This window comes from Ophidiomyces ophidiicola (assembly GCF_022830035.1).
Source record: "Ophidiomyces ophidiicola strain CBS 122913 chromosome Unknown scaffold_4, whole genome shotgun sequence".
Taxonomy (NCBI): Eukaryota; Fungi; Ascomycota; class Eurotiomycetes; order Onygenales; family Onygenaceae; genus Ophidiomyces; species Ophidiomyces ophidiicola.
The window spans coordinates 405076-422366 of record NW_026054644.1 but is presented as its reverse complement, the minus strand read 5'-3'; the positions used below and the strand labels follow the sequence as shown (position 1 = coordinate 422366).

Sequence of the window (17291 nt, the reverse complement as noted above, 5' to 3'; positions counted from 1 at the left end):
CATGCGCGCGGGTATAGTTAGTTGAGCAATTCTGGAATTATCTCTATTTTTTGATCCTTTACATCTCCATTCATCATTGCATGGTTCTCCCACTCGCGATTATTTATTATGTACTGACGGATGAAATCGAAGTCGAACCGCTCATTTTGGCAACTAACTACTTAACTAACTATAGGACAAGCAAATAATTTTATTCTTTTTGTAATGCCGTTGATAGAAGGATACCATTGATAAGCAGTAGCATTGTTTCCTCCTTTTAGAAGCAAGAATGTACTCCGGATAAAGTCTCAAACGGTGAGCGTCGCGTGATGGGTTTCCCCGAAAGGTCCCCACACCCTATCTTAAAGCGGCCAGGGGGGTAGTTCGGGCTCCAGGGCCGTTGGTCCCATCCAAGTTTATTGAAATGGTTATTTTGCTCCTTTCCAACGACTTAACCCCCCAATTGCACAGGTTCGTCTACCAATTGTGAAAAATGGGCGACAGACCTTTGCCTTCGTCTTTTGACTCTGACCCGTGAGTGTTACCCGACCCGACATTTCCGCCAGCCAACCTAATTAGCGGTTTGAAGCGAGTTCTTTGAGGAGAATCCCTGGACCAAGCTTCGACGGCGATTAGTGGAAGAGCCTCTAATTCCACTAGGTAGACTTCCCCGTGTCCTATTTCGTTAATTCGCATCAATTCATTCTCCCACTAACCCAATATACTCGTAGGATGTGCTGCTACAAGTTACGCGCTTTGGCGAGCGTACCGGTCTATGAAGGCCGGTGATTCTGAACAGCTCAATCGTATGTTCCGCTATCGTATCTACGCACAGGCATTTACCCTTGTTGCTGTTGTTGCTGGAGGTATTTACTACAAGGCGGAGCGGGCGCAAAGGAAGGAACTGGAGCGGGCAATGGAAGAGAAGAAGAACCAGGCCAAACGCGATGCGTGGCTGAGAGAGCTTGAAATCCGAGACCAGGAAGATAGAGATTGGAGAGAACGGCATGCAGCTGTCGGAAAGGCAGCCAAGGATGCTGGTAAGAAGTCTAAAGACGTCAACTTAGACGGACCGAAGGGATTTGGGGCGGACTCGAACGAAGAACCAAGGCCATCCGCTGGTGTGCTTGATGCTGTCAAAAATCTAGTAAAGAGAGAGAAATGAATATGTCTCTGGCAGCGAATTTTCCAAAAGAGGGGCTTGGTGTACTGTACACTACGATCATTGGGACGGCGTTTGGTTAAGGAAAAAACATTCCTCTCATACTTTATTTCTGATTCTCTCACCTGACATTCATTGTACAACTATCATGTGAACCTTCTAAATTTGAACAGAATAAGAAAGATACAAAACGGCAATTTAACATTATTTGCATAATCATTTTCCTGGTTACCAGATATCGAACTCTTCCCTCGTGGTGTCAATAATGAGTACTGGCAATGGGGCTTCGGAGCGTAAATAAATTTCACTGGAGACGATACGATATATGAGGCCACTCGCTCCATAGGCAAATAGCTATTGCCGCATTTCAACTAGGAGATGTACCCTAGGGAGATGTCTTGATTTAATGACGAAGCATTCCAATGATCTAATTTGGATGAGGGTGAATTCTTTTCTGCAGCGTCCTTCATGTTGTATCTTTAATTTCTCTAATGTGATAATATACCGGTAGAATCTAAGCCGTTAATATACGTCATGTTAGGCAATGGGAAAGAAAGGTAGAATTAAAATAGGAGGAGGATCCCACGTCGCGGGAATTATTCTTCAAATGCTGTAGGATCATCTAGGGTAGCCTTCGGTCCTGTAAACCACTTCCTTGCAAAAAGGAAATAGTAGGCAAGTGCAGAGATCCAGAGCGTGACATTGATGACGACAGTATAGTTCATATCCATAGCTTTTAAAAGACTGTTAGTTCTGGAAAAAAGCGACGGGGAAGTTTGAGCGCGACGGCAAGAACTGACCGTTAGGGTTAGGTCCCAGTGTAGGGAACATGCTCAAGGTAATTGAAAACGCCAGGTAGGCGAGAGCAGTTATAGCGATAGGGGTGCTGAATCGTCCTGTGTAAAAGCTTCCGGGACGAAATTTCTCTTGTCCCCAGAATATGCGGCAGAAAATTGGAATGGCCCAGGCCAGGTCGTTTCCTGCGACACAAAGAGAAAATAAAGCATTGGCGGCGGCAACATTTATCAAACATAGCAGTCCGACGATAATAGAGGCAAAAGAACAACCCCAGACTGCTCGGATAGGCTGGTATTTGATACGTTTGCTGACCACTCTCCAAAAGCTGGAAAAGGGTAATGCACCATCTCGCGAAAATGCCCATACTTGTCTCGAAGTCGAGATCAACTAAATATGCATACGTATTAGCAGGTAAGCTCTTTTCCGGGCCAGGTGAGCGTTTATTGCGTACGATACTCAACCCCATGAAAAACTGGACCACCGCCAGTAACGACATGAATGCCAGGGCTCCCGGTTTTCCTAGGGCGTCATAATAAATCTAACCATATAATGAATTTCTTGAGCTCCAATAGGGAATATATTACTCGGCCTACATACCTGAGCCATTGGCTGTCCAAAGGGCGTATTAAGAATCGAAGAGATATCTTTGCTCATACATGCCGCAATGATGCACAGCGAGAGAAATCCCAGAGACCAGCAGCCGCCAATGGACGCCAAGATCCCGTAAGGAACGGCTTTGGCGGCATTGGTTGCTTCTTCACTCATATGAACGCAGGAATCGAAGGCCCCTATTGTCCAAATTGGAGAAAGCCAGGCGAGCATAAATGTCCACCCAGTGGGCCACGCAGTATGATTCTCTACATGCGTAAAGACGTAGGCCCCTGAATTTATTCCTTCGGCTGTTCTTGCTTTGCCAACAGGAAGTGCAATTGCGGTTGCTAGTACTAATCCAACATTGGCAATAATGCATATTGATTGTATCCTATGCATAATATGGGCGGCGAAGGTTGCAAGGACTCCGAGAAGGACGACAGTTGCACAAAAGATGCCATATACCGCATAGTTAGAAGGCGTCCATGTGCCATCACCGCTCATTGATACTAGAGAAAGAAGCATCCTGGCGAACCCATCTGGGGCGGTTTTAGCAGGGGTCTAGGATATAAAGCAGTTTTACTCACAGTTAATCGAACACACGCCGCCAATCAAGCCAATCGTATTACTGTAGCCGACTAAAAATGAAAGTGGGTTTTTCCACTTCTCCGCGGCAAAGTAGTGAGTCCACCAATAAAGGCCGCCTGACGTAGGAAGAGAAGAACCCAAGTCTGCCTTCAAAAGTAAGGAGAGATAAGCTTCTGTCTTCTATTTTTTGTCGAAGAACTAACCATAGCAACGCCGACAGTGAAGATAAAACCGCTGGCGATAAACCAGCTCTAGAGTTTAAAATTGTAAGTATACTTGTCGGTGCTTATACCAGGGACTTCACGGAGGTGCTGTATATACCCAAACCATGGCAGCTGGACCACCGGGGAGTGAAAATGATAAAGTGGAGGCAATTGATGGCAATAGCCCCATGATGCTAAATGCAATGGCAAAGACCTGAATGGTGGAGTAATGCCGTCGAAGCTCCTCCTTATATCCCATCGCAGCTTCGGCGAGTTAGCATAGTGGAATTTCGAAAAAATATGTGCTCAAGTGGCTCACCGAGGGCATTTGCATCCTGGTCTAACTTCTCCATGTGCTGCGACATCGCCTGTGAAGCGACATCCACCTTGACTTCTTCGTTGGCCGCCATTGGAATGGTATTCAGAAGTGGGAAAAAGCGAAATGCTCCAAGTCAACTATGAGAGAGAGGCTACAAAGGAAAGCTGAAGGCGGGCGTTTTGAGCAGCATATGAGCTGCCTGCCGGCCATGTTTAAACGGCTCGACGAGCTCTAGGTTTGTAAACACGAAGCGTCCCAGAGGCCGAACCGTCGACCACAAAGGCCGGAACCCGGCGGGCTTGCAGAGCTCTCCCCGCATTCTTCTCCGCATATTTCTCCACTCTTGCGGTAGGAGGCGAGATCGGTCTTATGTGAAACCAGCCCGCCGGACCCGTAGACTTCATGCCGGCTATGGCATCGGCGCAACGGAGGCGCAAAAATGGGGCGCGAAGCTGAATATCGGCAACAAGTGGCAGCAACCCAGCCTGTCATGAAGTATACACTCCTAGCAACCGAGCGACTATCTTCTGGGGCATTCTGCGGTAGGAATGAAGACGTTACCATTGAATAAACACTGTAGTTCCGACGAAAGCATGAGGGACAACCGATCGGAGCCCGGCGAATCTGATAACTATTCCTTTTCTCCCAGAGCCAGTCAACAACCCAGAAAATCCCAGTTCTGGCAGTCAGTCGACTCCAGGACATCTCTCTAATATGCAAAACGACACCCAGTACCTCAAGAGAGGCACCGCCATTTGTTCTGCTTCGCCTTGCGGTTACACTCACTCGGAATTAGATCCTTCGATGCACCAAAACGGTATACGATTCCCTTAGCAATACGCTTTCGCCGGATCGAGCCATAGCGGACTGTGGCTGGCCAAATCATGGCTTGAGTACGGAACCAGTCTACGGTAGACCGGTCAGGATACCGCAGCTTGCTCTGTCTAATTGACTGCTAGGACCGATATCCGTGTTTGGACTGCGACATGCTACAGAGGCTCGACAATTATTCGATCCCCATTGACAACTGGCTCCAACTTGCGAGACCTAGTCCGAAGCTCTATACGGAGTACTCCGCACGAAACGAGGAACCACTCATCTATAGAGTGCTTCTCCAGGCCTAGCAGCTCGCCCAAGGACCCCAGGTATTTAGGTATGGGGGGCAATTACGCTTCGCGTCGTCTTGCGGATTGAATACCCACCCTACGACATGTTGGAACCTCGGATGTACATGAGGCAGCAATGTAAGCTCTTCGAAGTTCTTCGGTTCACATTTTCCTTATAAAACAACATTCAATTTATCTATGTTGTGTGTTCGTCCGCGCCCAGCTCAGTGCCGCCATCCTTTCCACTCTCAACTGACACCAATGTTGCGACGTGCAACTCTTAAGAGGTATGCCCCCAATTTATATATACGCATCTACGAACGGAGTATACTCTACTCTGCATACTGTATACATATATAGCGGGAAGGTCAGCGGCTGCATGGCTCGGAGCATGTCGGGTGTAGCAGAATATCAACTGCACCCATGCATTCCTGCATTCTAACCCAAAAATTCACTTTGGCACTGCCGCCTGACAACCCCGAAACCCCAACACGCACTTTAATTTTTAGAAATAATAGCGACGGGCATCATGGACCTCGGTAAAACGACATGCGCCATGTCTCCCAACGAGTTATCGAAACTATGGCACTGTGAACCCATTTTACAAATCCTGAGCTAGTATCCCCAAATTCCCACGCCATGCGCCCTGATAACTTTCTTTCTGTTGTTTCTTATTTCTATTTTTTGCTTTTCCTTATAATAGCCGCCATAAAGAACACACACATTGGTGATTCTGGCAGCGGTTAGGTGCCATATTTATAATTGGGATTCTGGAGAGTCCAGAAACCTTAGCAAGGTTTGATGAAAGTCTTCGAGGAGGCGCTCGGCATACGCCTTATCCAGCTTTCCAGCCCTGGCCACTAAATAGGTCTTTAGATTCTCCGACTCGGGCCATGTGACGAGGCAATGTCGTTCCCGCCCAGGCACTGTGAAAATTGGGTCCAGTGACTTACCGGTTGCCTGTCCAAGAGTAAGGCTTGGGAGGCCACCGAAATTTTCGTGGAGAACCACAGAATCTAAGTCGGTGTCTTTGGGCCATGAGTCGCACTGGGCTGCTATATCTTTCCAGCCGACCGTCTCAAACTCTATTGCCTGAACGTGTTGGTGCTGAATTTGACGGAACAGATCAGTAACTGTGCCGGACTTTTCTTTGTAGTTGACTCGCACTGGTATTGTGTTGAGACACATTCCTATTGTATCTTCTGCGCCCTGGATGCTGACAGCACGCCCATCTACTATCTGTCCAAACACCACATCTTTCTGTCCGGTTTCACGGTATAAAATATATGACCAAGCGGCTTTGATTGCAGTAGCCATTGTAATCCCAATTGGAGGTGGGGGTGACCGACATTCTCCAGCATAAATATCGCACCCGTCTCCTTCCTGTCCCGGACAACACGGCAACCGACTAACTTCCGCGCCGGCTAGCAGGGTTCTCCAGAAACCTAGAGCTTCCGGAGTCCTTAGTTGCTCGCATTCGCGGCGATACTGAGGAAAGTCAATACTGATGTGGAACGGCTGATTACCATATGCTGCGCTAATCTGAGCTCCGAGAGAACGCAGGCATACACCGTCGTACTGGGCATGTGTTAATCGAACGACAAAAATGTGTTTGAGATTTGATATTGGAAAAAGCATAAAGCCTACTACAGGCTGATCCATTGGCATAAGACGAGCCTTATCCGCCAAGCAGTACGATCGCACAAAGAGAGTGGGATCACGCTTTGGGGTGGCTTGAAGTCCAGGCTCTTCCTCGACAGAAATAGAAGTGTGCCGAAGGACCACTTGAACTACCTGCCCACGAAATTGCAGAAATCTTGAGCGCAAACTGGCATTATTTCTAACAACAGTCTCACATGCGATGCGCAGTTGATGTTTGTCTAAAGGACCATTTATCTCAAAAGGAAAATAGTCTATCACGTTTTGATCAACGCACATGGCTTGCATTTCCAGAGCTGGAAAAATATCCTCGATATCGCCAATAACCTGGTCTGGAGGCAATTCTGCGAGGAAGTCGTTGAAAAGAGGGCGAAACGGGTCTGTTTTGGAAAGTGAGGAAACTTTGACTACCTGCGCATCTTGCACCCGACCACACTGGACTAAGGAAGCTAAAGTAGGCTCTTCGAAGACCTGGGCAAGGGTGAATTGAAATCCCTGTAAGCGAGCCTTCGACACGAGTTGACGTGCAATTAAAGAATCGCCTCCGAGATTGAAAAAATTGTCCTCGATGCTCACTTCAGAATGTGGTATGGCAAATAACTCCACACAAATGGACTGCAATATCCTCTCATCTGTCGTCCTGGGCTCTATATAGGTTGGTTTTTCAAAACGATAAGGCATCAGGTCGCCCCAGGTCAGGCTTGATGCCGCTTGACGCAAAATTCTGCGGTTAATTTTACCCGTCAGGGTTTTGGGTAGATATTCCAGCGGAAGGATGGCACTGGGAATCATATACGATGGGAGAATTCGTCGTAGCTCTTGAGTAGCCTTCCGTGCTCGAAGGCGATGTTCAAGAGATGGGGGCGTGAACATCCCCTCCGTCACCGTCCCCGGCCCAGGGTTCTCCTGGGAGAGTTTATTGAAGACAAATGCAACTAAGTTTGGAGATTGCTTCTCATTGTTTCTCATAGTAATGCTGATCACATCAGCTATAGTTGACTTCGCACCTTCGTAATAGCGACGCAGAAGACATTCGACCTCCCCTAATTCTACCCTCTGGCCACGAATCTTTGTTCTGGTTCCTTTCCTGCCGAGAAACTGTACCGACCCATGCAAATCTCGAACCCGTACTAAATCTCCTGTGAGCAAATACCGCGATGGATTGCTGTCAAGCCCCATTTGACAAAGCCACCGAGGACGTTTGACAAACGCAAGAAGCGTTTTTTTGGAGTCGTTTAGATAGCCTTGACTCAATGTCGAGCTTTCAAACATGAGCTCTCCTTCAGTTCCTATAGGTCTAAGACGTTCGTGGTCTTCCGGATCCACAATCCAAAATGTGCCCCAGCTCATCTTCCCAAGGTCGCCCACCTGGCACAACGATGACCCGGAAAGCTCTGCTAGAAAGTATGTACTGGCGCCTTCTGCTTGTCCGTATAAACTATAAAGCACAACATATTTTTCCCAATGATCTCTGTCCTCCCTTGTAACCTCTTCTCCGGCTAGAAGCAGCCTTTTTAGATTCGGGATATTCCAGGGTGAAAGACTCCTGGCAACTGAGGGAGTCAAGACTGCCCAGTTCACGTTCATGCAGGATATGGCCCCCTCCAGGTCGCTTTGGACTTGGATTTCAGACGGGATACAGAGACAAGCACCCGCAGATAAAGTTATCAAGTGCTCAAACACAGTAACCACAAAGGCATAAGAGCAAAATTGAAGCACCCGAGACCCAGGCCCCAAGTGGGTTCGATCACATACATTTCTCGCCCCAGGACCAAAGGATTTTCGACTGACAACCACACATTTTGGCTCACCGAGTGATCCAGAAGTAAAGACAGCATATAGTGGATCATTAGAATTCGATTCTACCGATAGAGTCGACGGTATATCGTACATTGTGAAGATGGATCCGTTATAGTGGAATGTTCCGTCTTTATTGGTAGATATATCTAACAGCAGAGGGCCAAAATCGCGTGCTGCAACCGCAAGGTCTCCTATAGATAAAATCGAATGCATCCCAGTGATTTGGCACATCTTAATCAAACGAGCCTTGGGTATAGATGGAGGAAGGAACACAAATGCTCCTCCAGCTTTGATAATTCCCAATATGGCTACGACTGCCATTCTGGATTTGAACATATGGATTCCGACAAATTTTCCGGGACGCACTCCAACGTTTACCAGAAGATTAGCAATATGTGACGCCCATTGGTTTAACTCTTGAAAGGTGAGATCCCCATCCCAGGCACAGACCGCTGGTGCGGATGGTGTGACTAAGATTCTAGCCTCAATGGCCTCATGAATGGGTATTTCGGTCTCATCTGAGTGTCGAAAACTTTTATCCCACTCTATTAACATTTCTCTTCCTTCTGTGCCCAAACTTAACAGGTCTCTAATATGGGATTGAGGGTTTTGAAAAGCAGTGCGCAACACGTCAGTGAACTGCAGTAGCATGATCTGAAGAAAATCAGAGCTAATGACAGCAGGGTCAGCGCAGGCATGTATATCCAGAGAATGGCTGTCAAACACACAGCTTATGCTGAGTGGATATCTCTGGCTATATGTGGGAGGAAAAGATGTTAGATTTGTCTGGTCAGCACTATCTCTGTCCTTTAAGACTAGTAGATTTCGAAATTTGCCGATTGCTACGGTATCCGGGTTGAGAACGCTAAACTTTTCATGGCCCATATGCTCGAATCGGGCCAGCTCTTGACAGCGGGTTTTTGCTGCAGCGAGAAGTTGTGCTAACGTAGCCTCACGTTGAAACTGGAGTCGAAAAGGCATAATCGCTTGCTGGTTTGTATCCGTACGCCGTCCATGATAAGCCAGACCAAACAGAACGTCATCTACGTTTGTGAAATTGGAAATAACAATTGTCCACGCAATCTGGAGCAGAGAATCTAGTCTCTCAACCTTGCAATTGACAATATCAGCCTCGGAAATATGGGCGTCCCTTTGCTGAAATTGAGTTGGAGGAATATATGGCTCCTGGGGTAGTTGAGGAAATAAGGCAAATGAGGATGAGCAATCATCTTCACCACGATTGGTGTTCGTTGTGTATGCCATGGCTGTTGAAATCGGTTGGGAATATAGATACCTGTTTGCAGTAACTTGAGTATATATTAGAAGGGCAACACCCCGGAATATGTTTGGTCTTTCATGGTCTTTTATATTCGGGTGAAGTCACATTTTCGAGTGACTCGGCTGGAAGAAAGACTGTCGAGCTTCCTAACGCCACGAGCCTTTCAATGCAAACCGGGCAGCTGTCTGCAAAAATTGCGATTTAAGCGACCATTTTTTGGTTTTATTGTTCAAGTGAGCTATCAGTATCTAAAGCAGTTTCGATGATCTGGCACCATTCAGAGGCATGCTTGTTCTGTATGTATTTCCGTATGTATAAAAATACATACATTTACGCTGATTAAGTTCGTGGATCGCTCTGACTAGGGTGTTGAAGTGCGAATTGCTGAACTTTCCGATGGGAATATCTTTCCAAGCACGGCAATGACCTGCCTGTACGGAGCACGACGTAAGTGTGCATGTTCGTACAAGGATAACCATAACTGCGACGTATTTTCAACGACCCTAGATGTATTCCGTACGTGTACTCACCTGGCAACGTTCATTCAGTGTAACCAACTGAGTGAGAACCAACAGCGTAAGTAACTATGTACGGAGTACTTCGTAGTTATATAATTCCCCCGTATGGAGTACATCCTCCGTATACCAGTTCACTCAGCCTGCCCCTGCTTTGGCGCTCTGATCGTCATGCTTGGTCATTGGATTCCGACCTCTTTGCTTTTATCGCAAACTGGTCTGACGGTGGCTTGACCTTGGGAACAGCGCATAACTATTGAAACGAGGCTGGTGTGTGATTCTAACTAACAAATTAACTATTTGACTAGTTAGTTAGTTACGAGTTACAAGGGTTGCGAGATATGTCCATTCATACGGAGTGCCCTATTCCGTATGTACTCTGCATGTACTCCGTACGGAGTATGTATACAGACAATGGCGTGCGTTTGTCTCCGATTATAAACAGGACTGTACGGAGTGAGCCTGAGTACGGAGTACGAAGCACCGAAAATCGTATATTAGGCTTAACGACCGCTATATGTATGTACGGAGTACATAAATCCATACATACATTTCTATTCACGTCGCCAACGATATTCGGAGAGCCATAGACCCCAGACGACAACGATGCTAAGTAAATATGAGCGGCGGCTACATTTGACGGTAGTCAGAGTGCACCAACAAAATGTAGAACAATCAATACAGGCTGGTAAAGTTGAAATTGATGGCAACAGACTCACTATGGGAGAAGTAATCGCCGTGTCAAAGTAAGTCAGCTTCGTAAAAGCTATGTACTCTTATTGACCATCTTCGGCCAACCAGATTTGGATGCCAGGCGTACCTCACCAAGGATAAAGAGATCATCGAAGGCATCAATAAGAGTGTCCAAGCGCTGCAAAAATGTTTAGCAACTGGAGAACCTATCTACGGTAAGTGAGATTTTAAACGTTTATTGTCGCATATCACTTACACCTATGCTAGGGGTGAACACTGGGTTCGGTGGCAGCGCAGACGTGCGTACGAACCATGTCACTCATTTGCAAAAAGCTCTCATGCAGTTGCTCCAGAGCGGAATTCTCACCATTAGTGATTGTGAAAGCCGGAGTGGAACGGAAACAATGTCCAGCCAAGGCCATGCGATGCCATCTGACTGGGTCCTGGGCACAATGTTAATTCGCTGTAACTCTGTGGCTCGGGGCCATTCCGCGGTTTCACTGTCGGCCATTGAAGCTATTATGCGTTTGATCCAGCAAAATATTATCCCAATTATACCACTTCGTGGTTCCATTTCTGCTTCAGGAGATCTAATGCCTCTCGCATATATCGTCGGCGCCATCGAGGGTAGCCCTTCTATCTATGTCCGTATAGGCCACGATGTGTACACTGCTGACAAGGTATTGGCTATGATAAACGCATCACCCATAAACCTTGGCCCGAAAGAAGGGCTAGGTCTTGTGAATGGAACAGCTGCATCAGCCTCTTTGGCTAGTTTGGTATTATATGAGACTCATCATCTAGCACTGTTGGCTCAGATCATCACAGCACTGGCAGTTGAAGCACTGCTCTGTAGCCGTGACAGTTTTAGCCCGTTCATTGCAGAGACAAGGCCTCATGACGGACAGGCCGAGGTGGCCGCAAATATCCTTGCGCTACTAGATCAGTCTCAGCTGGCTCAAGGTCAGAACTATGAGGAGAGCGAATCTCAGTCAGTAAATCAGAGGCCAGAGTATCAAGGCCTTGTCCAGGATCGATATGCCCTGCGAACTGCGAGTCAGTGGATCGGTCCTCAGCTGGAGGACCTCCTACTAGCGGACCAGCAAATTGCTATTGAGCTCAATTCCACCACCGATAATCCACTGATAGACCGGGCGGCGGGTAAATTTTACACAGGGGGTAACTTCCAGGCTGTGTCGGTCACATCGGCAATGGAAAAGACACGGTTGGCGATCCAGATGCTGGGAAAGTTGCTCTTTGCACAGTGCACAGAGATGATCGATCCTTCACTCAACAATGGGCTGCCAACTAACCTGGTTGCAGATGACCCTAGTCTTTCTTTTACCATGAAGGGGGTAGATATCAATATGGCAGCGTATATGTCAGAGCTGGCATATCTTGCTAATCCGGTCAGCTCCCACGTTCAAACTGCAGAGATGCACAACCAAGCAGTTAACTCCCTGGCCTTTGTCTCCGCACGGTACTCGATGCAGGCGGTCGACGTGCTGTCTTTGATGGCTGCCTGCTCACTGTACGTCGCGTGCCAAGCACTCGATTTGCGCGTCATACAGCTCAACTTTCTCCAAGCACTCACGTCAGTCTGGCGGCAGACCCTGCATGTTGCTGCACTAGGGGACTCCCTTTCCCCAACTAAAATGAAGCAGTTAACCCAGCGCATGAACGAGGCAAGTGCCCATGCCTGGGCTGCACAGTCGCGACTAGATCTAGACGATCGGTGTGCACGGGTTGTCGATACACTACTCCCAATTGTTTTGGACTCGATAGCTGAGCGACCGGATACTCGCTCAGTACCGGCTCTCTTAGACTGGAAAGCGACAGCTACCGTAATGATGAAATCAACATACCTAGGTGTCAGGAGACAGTTCTTTCAGGCTCCGGACACAGTCAGCTATCTTGGTGTGGGCACGAAAAAAATCTACCAAGCCATTCGAGAGGATTTGCAGGTTCCTTTCCACCGCGGTTTTATTGAGCATCCGACGGTAGAAGGTGATGGCCAAGTGGATGGGCGGGATAAAATGTCCATTGGCGGCTGGATCTCAATCATTTATCAAGCCTTGCGCGATCATCAATTGGCAAGCACAATTGTCAAGGCATTTTAGGCTCGTGTGGTCAAAAGGAAGAGAAATTTAGGTATTTGTACTCAGTAATAATGTATCTATTACGATAACAAACCGTAGCCCTGCCCATTTTTGGGCTGTTTTCTGCCGTTTTCTGCTCGATTTCATTGGCATTCTTTGTTGTATGCTTACTAAGGACATGGTAAGGGGCTCGTTACTTCCATCATGGGTGTATATGAACTTACGATATCCTTCTTTGCCCAAGAAAATAAGAACAGTTTATAGGGGTATTCAAAGAAATGGTGCCGATCACGGAATGATTTCCCAGGCCTGCTGGTCGGATACTTGAAAGAGAAATACTCTATTTGTATTCTATGTTGAACTTCAAGGGTAGGTGGTATCTCCGGACAGTATCCGTGTCTGCTCTTTAAGGCATTGAGCATATCTTGGGGTCTAGAATGACTAGGCCCATGGCTTATAAGCAGAGGGCTTTAATAGCCCAAACTGCTGGCAAAATATCCCGGAGCACGGAACCAGGAAACATACCCCTTTAGGAATACGGAATACGGAGTAACGACGTTGATTTAAAGTATCAAATGGTCTAAAAACTTGATAGTTGCTATGACTAAGCTGGAATTACATAACAAGTTAGTTAACTACTAACACTAGTTTAGGTAGTTAACCACCTGATTAGCGAGCTAACTATGCTGCTGACAAATCGACTCCGAACAGACAGCGCAAACATCAATACCCAACGAACCTTCATCTGTTAAGATACTCGACATACTTCTCCATCATCTTGCGATCAAAACACGGACACCGAAGCCCCCCAGGATATGTTTCCAGCGCGCGCGTTGTGTTGGTGTCATCATATACAGGCATGTTTTCGTAAATTTCCCACCGGCTAAGCCCGTTGTGTACTTTCTCTGCCAGCATTGGGAGCAAGGGTTGGAGGCTGGCATGAGAACTGGCTGACAGGCGCTCAATCCACGCCTCATACGATAGACACTCCATAGGGACACCGCGAACTTGGCTAAGAAGCTCCATAACTTCACCCATGTCAATCGACATTGCCCGCCGCGGAAGCAAGTGGAACGAATGCCCGAGAGTGAACACTGATGACGAGATGTGCAACATTGCGGCCACCACATAATCTACTGGCACAAACTCCTTACGCTGGTTAGGGAGATTGGGGTAGCACCCGAGATCAAGACTGGCACGAATAAGCCGACTAAAGAAATCGTCTGGATTGCAGGCTCCCGTCTGGCGATCACCGGTGATGAACCCAGGCCGATATACTGCGATTGGAAAACCTCGTTTCATGAGCCGTCGCAGAAGCTCATCTGCTACCCATTGACTTTGCGCATAACCGTGGTCGTAAGGCAAGGCCTCCAGATGCGGCAGCAATGGGGCATCCTCGTACACCATCTTAGCCCCTGTTAACAGGCCCGTAGGCCCAAAGCATGAAATGCTAGAGCAGTAATGCAGTCCCTTGTGTCGGCCTGTAACCGCCATGCGAGCTACGTGGACCGTTCCAAGAATATTGGCGGGCCGGTGAAGAGAGTACGGTTGGGTATAGTTCACCCGCGCACCGAGGTGGAAAATCACGCTCGCCCATTCTGCTATCTCATGATATCGATTCTCTCCTAGCCCAAGCCAAGGGTCCTCCAGCATGCCACACAGAGGGAGTATCTTGGGCAAAAATGCCTCCCGCCAAAGGCCATATTTAGTCAACGCGGCCCGTAGCCTCTCCCGCCCGGCTGTGGCGTCCGTTGCCCGTACCAAGCAACCTACCTGGTGTACATCTGGCATCGCTAGCAGAGCTGCGAGCAAGAATACACCAACGAACCCTGTCCCACCCGTAAGGAAGACGCGGCCCTCAGTCTCGCTACGCCAGTCAATTACTGGCCTAACAGGCAATTGCAGTTCATCCGCCAATAGCGTATCCGCCATCCACAAGTCCCGTTCATTCCGCACAGTGTCGAGAAAGCCGCCTCGGTGGCAGTCAATAACACTGGCCAACTCACCCAAGGTTGAGTGATCATACAGTGTGAGCAGCGAGATCTTTGTGCTCAATTCTTGTTCAATGCGACTAATAAGAATTGACGCCTGTAATGATGTTCCGCCTAGAAGGAAAAAGTCATCCTCATTTGTATATTGAGGCAGTGGAGTGGCCAGAATGGTAGCCCAGAGACGAGCTAGATGCTCGCGTGTGCTCAACTTCGCCGAGTGTTGGCTTAGACCGTGCAGATATTTCTCGCGTCGTTGATGATACATCTCTGCTAGTCGCTGGCGGTCCACCTTTGCGTGGGCATTCAGTGGCATTTTCGGAATTACCTCAAGATGCGGTACCATATGCTCTGGAAGTGCCACACGTAGTAGTGTGAGCGCATCCGCCTTGAATGTAGGCGGACTGGACTCCCCGAGAACGACAAAGGCGACGAGAGCTGAACTAGCACCATCTTCCATGGAATCAACCCGCATGGAAACCCCTTCTGAAAAGTAGCCCGTCTCCATGAGAACCGTGTCAATTGCGCTGAGCTCGATACGATATCCTCGTATCTTGACCTGGTGGTCTCGGCGGCCTATGAAATCGTGCTGCCCATCAATACGACGCCTTACAAGGTCTCCTGTCCGATATATGCGGTAATGTGTGCCTGTTTGCGGATCTACCATGCCATCTATGAAACTTGCCACATTTTTATCGGGGTGATTCACGTAACCCGGCGACACACCAGGACCGCCAACCAGTAGCTCGCCATCCTCACCATCCGACAGAGGGTTTCCCTCTTCGTCTGCGACAAAGCACACGTTATGACCAATCGGATGGCCAATGCTTAACTTGCCTGCAGTCACGTCGTCCATGGTGATCTCGCGTGCAAGACAGTAAATACAACATTCTGTGGGCCCGTATGCATTGATAAAATGTTTGGGGGGTCCTTTAGCCAGGATAGTTCCTATTGCGCGCAGGTTGGCAACTTCGCCGCCGGTAAAAAGTACTCGTAACGTTGCAAATGCTGTCGGGCAGGTCGTCGCCGCGAGGTTGACAAGTGGGGTTGTGGTGGCCATGATTGTGATCCCGAGTTGACGGATGGCAGCCGCCATGGCTGGCACATCTAGCAAGGTCGTTTTGCTCAGGACTGCAATCCGGGCTCCGTGGACAAGCGGGCACCATATATCAAATAATGCCACATCGAAACTAGTGTTGTTGGCGTGGCTCACAATATCTGATTTCCGGACAGGCTCAAAGGGCGCATAGTACGCAACGTGAAGAATGGAGCGAGCTATAATCTGGACGGCTTTCGGTTTGCTCGTTGTGCCCGAGGTATGGATCAGATGCGTGCAGTGGGAAAGCCCGGTATCAACTGGATAGCAGCAGTCCGCTGTGGAGGGCTCATCGGCTCGATCTTCGTCATTTAATTCCCATAGGGGCACCAGCGTAAGAGATGGAAGATTACGCTTGCAATTGGCCGCATCTACTAACACACGCCGGGCCCTTAGTCTTTCGAGTCGGTCTTGAATTTGCTGGTCGGGCAGAAGAGGGTCAAGAGGCACGCAGGTTCCCCCGGCATAGATGATGGCCACCTGCGTTACTGCGTCCCAGATGCCATGCTGAACGACAATGCCGACCCTTTCACCTCGGCGGAAATCTGTCTGGGCGAGGCGACATGCTAATTCGATGGCCTTATTGTGCACTTGTTCATAAGTTAGGCTCTGCCCCTGCTCATCCGTAATTGCTATGGCTGTCGGGTTTTCGATCATGCGCTTATGAAACACCTGGCCCAATCCCTCGTCTAAGGCCACCGCAGCATCATATTCGGTCACTGGCGAGACAATCGCAACCATCATAAGAAAAATCAAAAGAGAGGTTAAGAAAGAAGGTCGACTGCCAGCTGTGAATACAAATCAGGACAGCCTGCCGCCGTCCCAACTCGAGAATTCAAATTGTTCCACTTGATATCACTTCGTTCACGATTGACCTTCTTCAAGACTAATTTGAGATTAATGCCGTCCCAATTTACCGAGATTTGTACTGCTAGCCACGGAACAATCGTCCGCCACCGGAGAAGACCCATTACGTTAGCTTAATTCGGGTGTAAAATCGGCTTCTTCGAGCTGGCATTGAATACCTCATTTTTTCAGTGTATGAGGAGTGCCACCATGCCCTGCACCGATCATCCCAGCCGGGATCCCCATGTTCCTCCTACTGTGGCTTATTTCTGTATCAGTTCAGAAAGTATTACAGAGTAAGTCTTTACTTCTTTTTTTCTGGGCTGAGTAGTACGCACTTTGTGTATTGTGGTTGCTCCCGTAACTGTGTGTGGACGGAGATGCACACGTAGAGTTCTACAGGGCCATCGGTACTCTGTGATCTGGCGTCAGTTCATTGGATTGCCATTAAAGTTCAACTTGTCTGCATTAAAACGAGGAGCCCTGGAGCTTACCAGAAGGATATGCTGGATCTTCCGTGCAAGATCGCCCTGCGTTGAGAGCGGCGCAATACGGAGTACAGTAGTCTAC

At 48.2% G+C, this 17291-nt stretch overlaps 5 protein-coding genes across 5 annotated transcripts; 2 read left to right on the top strand and 3 right to left on the bottom strand.

Moving 5' to 3' along the window:
* Nucleotides 1-472: 472 nt before the first annotated feature.
* On the top strand, nucleotides 473-1144 carry RCF1 (Respiratory supercomplex factor 1, mitochondrial; the record flags this gene model as incomplete). The annotated part of the gene is made up of 3 exons (XM_049250659.1): nucleotides 473-513; nucleotides 569-639; nucleotides 711-1144. The coding sequence occupies 3 exons, from the start codon at nucleotides 473-475 to the stop codon at nucleotides 1142-1144; spliced, it is 546 nt and encodes a 181-aa protein (XP_049110243.1).
* A 593-nt stretch (nucleotides 1145-1737) lies between these two features.
* Nucleotides 1738-3731, bottom strand: UGA4 (GABA-specific high-affinity permease; the record flags this gene model as incomplete). Its single annotated transcript, XM_049250658.1, has 8 exons — nucleotides 1738-1874; nucleotides 1942-2326; nucleotides 2391-2477; nucleotides 2537-3069; nucleotides 3118-3265; nucleotides 3322-3369; nucleotides 3440-3585; nucleotides 3641-3731. 8 exons carry the CDS (start codon nucleotides 3729-3731, stop codon nucleotides 1738-1740), a joined length of 1575 nt encoding a protein of 524 aa, XP_049110242.1.
* Nucleotides 3732-5502: 1771 nt separating this feature from the next.
* On the bottom strand, nucleotides 5503-9468 carry LOZ57_001569 (uncharacterized protein; the record flags this gene model as incomplete). The annotated part of the gene is made up of 1 exon (XM_049250657.1): nucleotides 5503-9468. One exon carries the CDS (start codon nucleotides 9466-9468, stop codon nucleotides 5503-5505), a length of 3966 nt encoding a protein of 1321 aa, XP_049110241.1.
* Nucleotides 9469-10605: 1137 nt separating this feature from the next.
* Nucleotides 10606-12812, top strand: LOZ57_001568 (uncharacterized protein; the record flags this gene model as incomplete). The annotated part of the gene is made up of 3 exons (XM_049250656.1): nucleotides 10606-10745; nucleotides 10801-10907; nucleotides 10960-12812. The coding sequence occupies 3 exons, from the start codon at nucleotides 10606-10608 to the stop codon at nucleotides 12810-12812; spliced, it is 2100 nt and encodes a 699-aa protein (XP_049110240.1).
* A 720-nt stretch (nucleotides 12813-13532) lies between these two features.
* Nucleotides 13533-16616, bottom strand: LOZ57_001567 (uncharacterized protein; the record flags this gene model as incomplete). Its single annotated transcript, XM_049250655.1, has 1 exon — nucleotides 13533-16616. One exon carries the CDS (start codon nucleotides 16614-16616, stop codon nucleotides 13533-13535), a length of 3084 nt encoding a protein of 1027 aa, XP_049110239.1.
* Between the last annotated feature and the right edge of the window lie 675 nt (nucleotides 16617-17291).